The 9,226-nt window shown below is 35.2% G+C and overlaps 1 protein-coding gene across 1 annotated transcript; it reads right to left on the bottom strand.

The window, feature by feature from the left end:
- Window positions 1-762: 762 nt before the first annotated feature.
- Window positions 763-2,079, bottom strand: LOC123661060 (cuticle protein 65-like). Its single transcript, XM_045596073.1, has 2 exons — window positions 1,933-2,079; window positions 763-1,288 (listed from the first exon to the last, which is right to left on the bottom strand). The coding sequence occupies exons 1-2, from the start codon at window positions 1,942-1,944 to the stop codon at window positions 923-925; spliced, it is 378 nt and encodes a 125-aa protein (XP_045452029.1). The 5' UTR covers window positions 1,945-2,079; the 3' UTR covers window positions 763-922.
- Window positions 2,080-9,226: the final 7,147 nt, after the last annotated feature.

The following is a 9,226-nucleotide window of genomic DNA, read 5'->3' as shown; positions in this document are numbered from 1 at the left end:
CACTACGTCGCATTGGTGGAATCAACCGTGCGCTAATGGCACAACTGAAAGCCATTAAGCCTATCAATCGATCAATATATATATGTATATATACTCGGCTGTTTTTCTAAGAACAGTTGACCCTGTTTGTGTATTGAATGGGAGATGAATTCATGTGTATATAAATGAATGAAATCGCGAAGAGAAGATAAATTCAGGGATATCTGTTAGTACTTTTCAATTTGTTAAATAAATATTGGTTTTATTCTTTATTCACATTTATATAGATCGATCGAGGTATAAATTGTTTATTAATATATAAGATAATCACCATGGCAGTCAGTGCGCTGTAAGTGTCGCAAGTTCCTCGCCTCGGGCCGAGCGGGCATTTCCGCTTGCGACACTTACACTATAAGGATTAAATTAATTGAATAAATTAGGCCGTTTTTATGTCTGTGAGGCAATGTGTACATTTTTCTATTTTTTATTTTACATATTTACCTTACTAAGAGCTTACAAGGAAGCAATTCTATCTGTTGCAAGAAAAGTTTGGGTCGATGCTCACTACTGCTGGTTGTTGCGCTAGGAGTCGTGGGTTCTGTTACTAATCATATCAAATGTTTGTATACAAGATCAACATATAAATTATTTTCAGGATTTAAATCTTACTTGGGTCTGATAAATGTAAAGCTTTCGTGAAATCATTTATTTTTACGAGTAACAAACTAAAAATGGAACAGGTAAGAAATATAATAGGGAGGAATTTTAAATAAAATAGATAGATAAAGTTTTGAGAATTTATTGAACTTAATAGTACAGATAAACCAGAAGGCACTAATTTGGCACAGAGAGAGCCACGCGTCGTGAACGGGCTCATTTACAAACTTACAAAAGTGTTATCAACAAAAATAAAATATTATGATTGTTAGTGATGTGTAGTGCTTCAATGCCAACCATGGCCGAGGCCGAGCAGAGGTGCTCCGAGCCCATGACCGTACAGACCGTGGCCATCGATGAGACCGTGGTCTAGGATGGGAGCTGCGACGCTATGGCTGATGACCGGGGCAGGAATGGCAACGCTGTGGCTCACGATTGGAGCGGCCGCCAGGCTGAGGCCGTGGCCTCCGTACAGACCCAGTCCGTGGCCTCCGTACAGGCCCAGTCCGTGGCCACTATAAAGGCCTAATCCGTGGCCTCCGTACAGACCGCCTTGGCCCAGACCATATCCAAGTCCTAGGAGGCCACGTTTCTCATTCTTTTTCTCTTCTGCGCCGTAGACTGCTGCAGCGGCCAAAAGAAGTACACACAGCTGTAAAAACGTATTTATTATTAAGGTATTTTTTTGAGTTCTCTTGGACGTAGGAAAACTATCTGTGTCTAGATTTGTATCACCTAACTCGTGTACTTTTTAACGTCAATTACCGTATACACCATAATTTTTTATCAACACGTTTAACAGTTTGATCTTTTTAAGTACGCCAAATGTAATTTTTACTTATACTCACTCGTACAATAGAAATCAGAATAGGAGCGAAAAATATTACTTTTTGACTACTTATCTGCCTGAATGTTTGTTCCCACATCACACGAAATTGTGATGCGGTTTTCACAGTTGTACCAAGGTCTACCTTTACATTTTGTTTTATATAATATCGTACAACTTCCACAAATAAAGTAATCAATATCATTGTTCAATTTACTTATTTGATTATTTTCTCAACAGTTATCAGTCACGCATAATTTGTCTGTTCTCGTAGCCTGTACGTAGCGAGCGCTAACGTGAAAAAAAAACTAAGTCCAATTTTGACGTTTTCGAAGTTTCAATAAATACTAGTGTATGAACAAAAAAGAAATTAAACTCTAGAGTTTTGACACAGAACATTTCTAACTACAATATATTCAGTAACGATATATTTCTAAAAAGTAATTTTAGAAAGTCAAAATAATACTTACAATAGCCTTCATGTTTACAAGTGGTGTCTATCGGGGGTTTCTGACTGACTAAGTTCTTTATCTGGCCCTAGTGCTTTTATATGGGCCCTAGCCGCCCCTCTCGGCACAATCTAATGTCTAAACCGAGGTATAGAGGGCAAGTGGATTCGGTACCTGAGTTCGATGAATCACGACGGAGACCAGGATGTTGGAAATTTTCGTTTCCTTTTCATTTAAGGTTACGTTTCGTAATGTTCCTGATATTAACTAACTTTAAGTTTATTTATTTATACCATTTAACAAGTTGCGTCAACAAGGCTAATACCAATAAAAAACAAGAAATTGTACATTAAAGAAACTTAAAAACAAGAACAGTTCCTGGGGGGATTGGGGGTAGGTTCGGTAACATGCTTGCGCAAGGACTAACAAGCGTAAGGCCCATCTAATAGTAAGCGGTCATCGTAGCCTCTAGTAGCTTGTAACATTAAAACATCGCAAGTGCGTTGTTAACCCTCCTCAGAAACTTTGGTCATCGTACTCACCACAGGAACACACTACATAATATATATATATATATATATATATATATATATATATATATATATATATATATATATATATATATATATATATATATATATATATATATATATATATATATATATATATATATATATTTATATATGTAACTATTATAATAATACTAAGAGTTGTATTATACAGCTGAAATCTTCTGTGAGGCATTGTCATCATTCCCCATACGGCTGCTTCAGATTTTGAGCACGATATCCTTCGGTTCCCTATCTTAATAAAAGACTAGAAAAGTACTACGAATAATTTGTTTACTAAGTTTAAATTAAATAAAATCTCAGAGCAACTACTTAGAAATTAACGTGGTCTAGTTGCTTGTAGTAAGGTTATATTTTAAGGCTTTCTTGTACTGTTTTCATACAACTAGATTGGCAAAAAGTGGCTCAAATGATGGTAAGCGACTACAGCAGCTTAAAGACGCTTACATTGCGAGAAGCATAGCAATCACCCTAACCCCTATCTCTCCAGGAGCTACAGGAGCTCTGGTTACCTTACTCACCACAGAAACACAACACTTGTTAAGAACAGTGTTATTTGTTTGTGATCTTCTGTAAGGATGAGGTACTTCGTCAAACAGATTGCTTCAGATTTTGAGCAGAATGTATCTTTTTTTTTTGGTATCGCAGAGGAATCTATTTACGGGTGATATCCAGGATGACCGGGTAGGTATTCCTAGACCGTATGTCGGCTTCAGCACTTGGGGGTGCAATACCGACCAAAACATTACATTCTTCTTGATTTTGTGATGGTTTCACGAAGCTTGAATAAAACTTAACCATTGAATAATCATTAAATAAAAAATTAATTTCTGAAGTGAGTCCTTTCAAACAAAAATTACTGAATATGTTTATTAGTGGCCAAGACACAAAACATAAAAAAAAATATACATACAAACTTAGAACCCCCTACTATACTTATTTATTTATTTATTTATTTAATAAAGGCATACCAACTAAGTACATAAAAAAGCTTTCTACACTAAAACAATACCACAAAGTTATACAATATGCACTTAAATTAAAGGTTTGCACAACATTCTTAGAACGCTACTGTAATCAGACATAAATCTTAATTGTGTAATTTACCAAAAAATGACATTTGTTACAATAAAAAAATAGAGAGAGAAAAAAACAAAACAAAACTATTACAATTATATATCAAAGTCCATCAACATTTTAATTATTTTTCCCTTAAATTGGCTTAATGAATCTGCAAAGATGTCTATGTCTATGTTAAGAAAAACTGCATTTAGATTTTTTTGCATAAGATTAAGCGGTGAGTTATTTATATACTTAGATTTATTATGCATTAAGTAAAATGGTTTATATATTCTAAAGAAGCTATCCCTGGATGATATTCTGGGTACACTCAAATTAATTCGTTTCAAGAGGGAGGGACAGTCAATCATACGATTAAGCAGCTTATACAGAAAAATGAGCCTGATTGCGTTTCCATGAGGGAAGGTAGTTGAAATAACGTAACCGATCGTTGTAGTTATTGAGAAGCAGATTGTTTTGTGTTCTAGCTTTAAAGGATAGTCTTTTTAAAAACATTTTTTGCACCTTTTCAATACGCTGTACATTGTTTTGATAAACTGGGTACCATAAAAAACAACAGTACTCGATATTACTGCGTACCAATGCATTATATAGGGTCTTTAGAGCTAATATTGATGTAAACTCTTTGGTATTACGTGTTATAAATCCTAACATTTTGAAACTTTTTTTAATAACATGATTTATCTGGCCAGTAAACCGCAACTCTGAATCTATAATTACGCCTAAGTCTCTTACTTCCTCAACTCTTTTCAAGTTCTTATTATCAATACGGTACCCAGAATTGTATTTATTACGTTTTCTAGAGAATTTTACGTGTACACACTTGTCAATATTCATAGTCATATAGTTAATTTTACACCATTGAGCAACACCAGTAACATCCCTCTGCAACAACTCCTCGTCAAATTCATTCTGTACGACTCTAAATATTTTTAGATCATCAGCATATAACTGGAATTCTGAGTGTTTTATGTAGTATTTAATGTCATCAAAAAACAAGCCAAACAAAATAGGTCCTAGAATAGATCCCTGTGGAACACCAGACGAAGGAATGCAGTAATTTGAACTATACCCATTTACTAATACCCTTATTTTGCGGTTTTTTAGGTAGGAACTGAACCACAGCAACACCGAGCCATCTATATAAAATTGATTTTTTAATTTTGTAAGAAGTAAATTATGGTCCACTTTATCAAACGCCTTACTTAAATCCCCATAAATAGCATCTACTTCTTCCCCGGAACCCATATGTGACAACAGCTGTTCAACAAAAGATACCAAGTTAGTAGCCACTGATCGCTTGGCTACAAAGCCATGTTGTTGTTCGCCTAACATTTGTTTCGTGTGCCAAGTAATGTGTATGCAGATGATTTTCTCAAATACTTTTGCTAGTACTGATAGTATACTGATAGGTCGATAATTTTCTATCAGTTGCTTGGGACCAGATTTCGGAATCGGTATCACAGTGGCTTCCTTCCAAGCGGTCGGAAACACACCATCGTTTAAAGATTTATTAAATATAATTTGAAGGGGTATAGCAAGTGGTTCTGCGTTTTTTAAAAAGAAAATTGGTGGTATACAATCATTTCCGTAACCTTTGGCTATGTTCAATTTTTTCAGCTGAGTCTCAATTTCAGACTTTGTAATATGTATACTTGTCAAACATCTAGAATCAAACGCTGATACAACATGCCCAGCGTGACAGTGACTAGTAGCTTGTGGGACAGTATACACAGATGAAAAATGTCTACAAAAAAGATTGGCTATCCCTACACCATCTGAAACTATTTCATCTCTGAACTTCATGCAGCTAGGAATGTTACTATCGTTTTTACGCTTAGCTTTTATATAAGACCAAAAACGTTTGGGATCCTTAACCACATTAATTTGTACGTTTTTAATATATTCAGAGTATGATTTATTTATCAAAATTCTACATCTCTTTTTTAGCAAGTTATATTCAAATTCATCTAACTTATTATTAAATTTCTTCATTGCTATTCTATGCTTTTCTTTTTCTTTTAGTATTTTTATAAGGCTGATAGTGTACCACACAGGATAATTGTTCTTAGTGGGTCTCTTTTTTGGTATTTCTTCTTGTATTATATTATTTATGACACTGTAAAAAATTTGTGTAATCTCATCAACTGTGAGCGAAAGATCTAGTTTTTCGTTCCAATTCACACTTAGCAATTTTTCCCTAATACTGTTATAGTCAGCCTTATAAAATTGCAACACGGTATTTGTTTTAGGTTTAAGTGGTTTTTGCTTTTCAAATGTTAAATTAATTTCTATTGGAGGGTGATATGAATCAACACTGCTCAATATATCGGTTGGGTTAGTCACAGTCAGAGGGCATGAGGTGTTTGAGAAGACAAGATCTAATATTTTCTGTTGTTTATTTTTTATATTATTATATTGCTTGAAAGATGCATATGCAGCGAAATCGATCAGAGTTGAGCAGACAACACCACCAGAAATCCTCGGTACAACGTGCGAGATAGACATATGTTGGATCCATTCAATTCGACTAAGATTGAAATCCCCAACCAATAAGACATTTTCCAAATTGTTAATGTTTTTTTGTAACTTATTAGTAAAGTGTGAAATAACCTCAATTGTAACAGGGGGTGGTAATTAAATCGCGCATAAGTTAATTTTCATGCACATATTCTTGCTGACATAGTCGATAGTGACCCACAGGTCCTCACATGAGCTTTCTAAATTAGTATTGCGGAATGCACTAAGAGATTTCGATACAGCGATAAGAACACCTCCACCATCCTTACCCTTATCAAACGTATTAGACTGTCTATCCCTCCTAAATACCTGATATCTATGATCCAGAATTTCAGCTGTAAATATATTATCATTAAGCCACGTTTCAGTTAAAACAATTATTTGGTAGTTACATGTTAATACATTTTTATAGACATCCTGCATCTTCGTACGAATACCTCTTACATTTTGATAGTAAATGCTTAGTTGATTAGACATGAATTAAAACAATTAACTTAAATTTAATACTATAAAGAAACAAAACTAAGATCAAAATGAAACGAAACAGCTAATAACAGATACTAGTTTACAAGCTTCTTAAGAGCATCCATGTGGGTAATGACCAGCGCCGGTGCTGATTCATTCTTTCTAACGAAATTTTTTCCATTGCGCACCCAAACAAATTTATACAGCTTCTCCTTAGCTCTTATTCTAGCCGCTGCATGAAGGCTTTTATTGGTTGGTGAAAGATGCTCACTTACATAAACTGGAGACTCTGCATCACCGAACCCTAAAACATAACATAACATAACAATACACTTTATTGTACACCAAAACAGAAATAATACATATTATGAACTTAAACAGAGTATCATCAGGCACAAAGGGCGGCCTTATCGCTAAAAAGCGATCTCTTCCAGGCAACCTAGGGGCAGAGGAGATGGTATTGTGTCAGTGTAGGTGTACAAATTGAGACATAAACGTTTGAATATATTTACTTATTTACATACATACATACATAAACATATACATAAATACATACATACGTACATACATACATACACATATACATACATATATACATAAACATATACATACACAAACACATACATACAAACATACATACATATGTATATATATATAATTTTATTCACGTTGAATATCAAGATAATGCTTCCTGACAGCCTTTTTAAAAATAGAAAGCGATTGTACACGTCTAATATGCAAGGGTAAAGAATTCCAAAGTCGAGAAGCTTGAACAGTGAAAGATTTAGAATAAAAGGAAGAGGAGTGAGGGGGAATTTCAAGAAGTAAGGTATTCTCAGAGCGAAGACTGCGTTCATGGATATCACTAAGGAATTTAAATCGTTGCTTTAGATAAGCAGGTGCAACAGGGTTAAATAGAATAGAGTAAAGTAAGTTAAGAATATGCGTATTTCTGCGAAAGCGAATAGGGAGCCACTTAAGTTTTTTACGGAATTCAGAGATATGATAATATTTACGAAGTCCAAATACGAATCGTATACATAAATTCTGGATTCGCTCAAGTTTATTAATCTGCTCTTCAGTAATGTCAAGATAACATGTGTCTGCGTAGTCCAGAATTGGTAATAGAAGACTATTTGCAAGAGCAATTTTGGTGGGAATTGGAAGTAGATTACGCAGCCTGCGAAGAGATCCAGCCGAAGCAAAAACTTTACGACTGACTTCACAAATCTGTGGGCCCCATGATAGATGTTGATCAAAAATAACGCCAAGATTCTTCACACTTTCACTATATGGAATTACAATACCATTAAAAATTACAGGAGGTAGTTGAGATCGATTTATACGGCTAATTAATTTAGAACTTCCTATAATTATAGTCTTAGTTTTGGTTGGATTTACTACTAATCCGTAAGCTTTACTCCATGTGGTAATGGCAAGTAGATCACCATTTATACGAGAAACACATTGAGGCAAGTCACTTACAGTAGAATGAGAGTATATTTGGAGATCGTCTGCATAGAGGTGGTAGAGAGAAGTTATAATATTACAAATGGAATTAATAAATATAGAAAATAATAGAGGGGAGAGCACACCACCCTGGGGGACACCAGCAGCAACCAATGACCAGTTTGAAAATGTGTCATTCAATTTAATTCGCTGCCGGCGACCCTGTAAGTAACTTTGAAACCAATCAGTGGCCTCTGGAGATATGTTAAGAGAACGCATAATGTCACAAAGTATATCAAAGTCTACAGTACTGAAAGCGTTACTGAAATCAAGCAACGTCAATACTGTAACCTCGCGCCTATCCATGCTAGATCGTATATCGTCAGTTATTTTGACAAGTGCAGTAGTCGTACTATGACCAGGACGGAAACCGGATTGCGAGGTATTTAGGAGACTGTGTTTCAAAAGGAATAGGTTAAGTTGATTATACACAAGGCGCTCGAAGACTTTGGATAAAAAGGGAAGAATAGAAATGGGACGATATTCGGTCAGGGATGATGGATTAAGTTTTTTCGGGATAGGTATAATATCAGCATCTTTCCACGTAGACGGAAAAGAGCCAGTGGAGATTGAAGTATTAAAAATTTTGGTTAATATGGGTGTAAGTAAATTAAGGAGAGGAATGATCATCTTACGACTAATGCTGTCAGATCCGACGGAGTTGGACTTAATAGCTAAAATGTTCTTCTTAACATCACATTCAGCCAACTGATTAAGAAAGAAAGTGGGAGTATTAGGAGTTGGCAAGGTTGAAAGTCGATTTCTTGTCAAAGATTTAGTCACACTATCAATGGTAACAGATGAGGAAAAATGGAGATTCAACTCGTTAAGGTCTAAATTTTGAGAGCGATAATTCTGATGCGCTTTGCCAACTCCCAGTGATTTTAGAAAGTTCCAGACTTTACTAGGATCTTCTTCTTCGATGACAGATTTATAGATGTGGCGTCGTTGTGCATCTCTACACACCCTATTACAACGATTCCGAGCCTTAATATATATCTCTCTATTAGCTTCACAGCTATTCAATCTGTATCGTGACTTTGCGCGAACCTTTTTCTCCTGTAATTTTCTAATTTCAGGAGTAATCCATGGAGCAGGGTGATGTCTTACCCTTACAGGTCGAATGGGTGCGTGTACATCATATAGTTGGATTAACAGAGAGTTAAAAACAG

The sequence above is a fragment of the Melitaea cinxia genome, chromosome 16 (assembly GCF_905220565.1).
Source record: "Melitaea cinxia chromosome 16, ilMelCinx1.1, whole genome shotgun sequence".
NCBI classification, from domain to species: domain Eukaryota; kingdom Metazoa; phylum Arthropoda; class Insecta; order Lepidoptera; family Nymphalidae; genus Melitaea; species Melitaea cinxia.
Note: the sequence above shows the minus strand (reverse complement) of the source record. Positions and strands in the feature narration are given on the sequence as shown.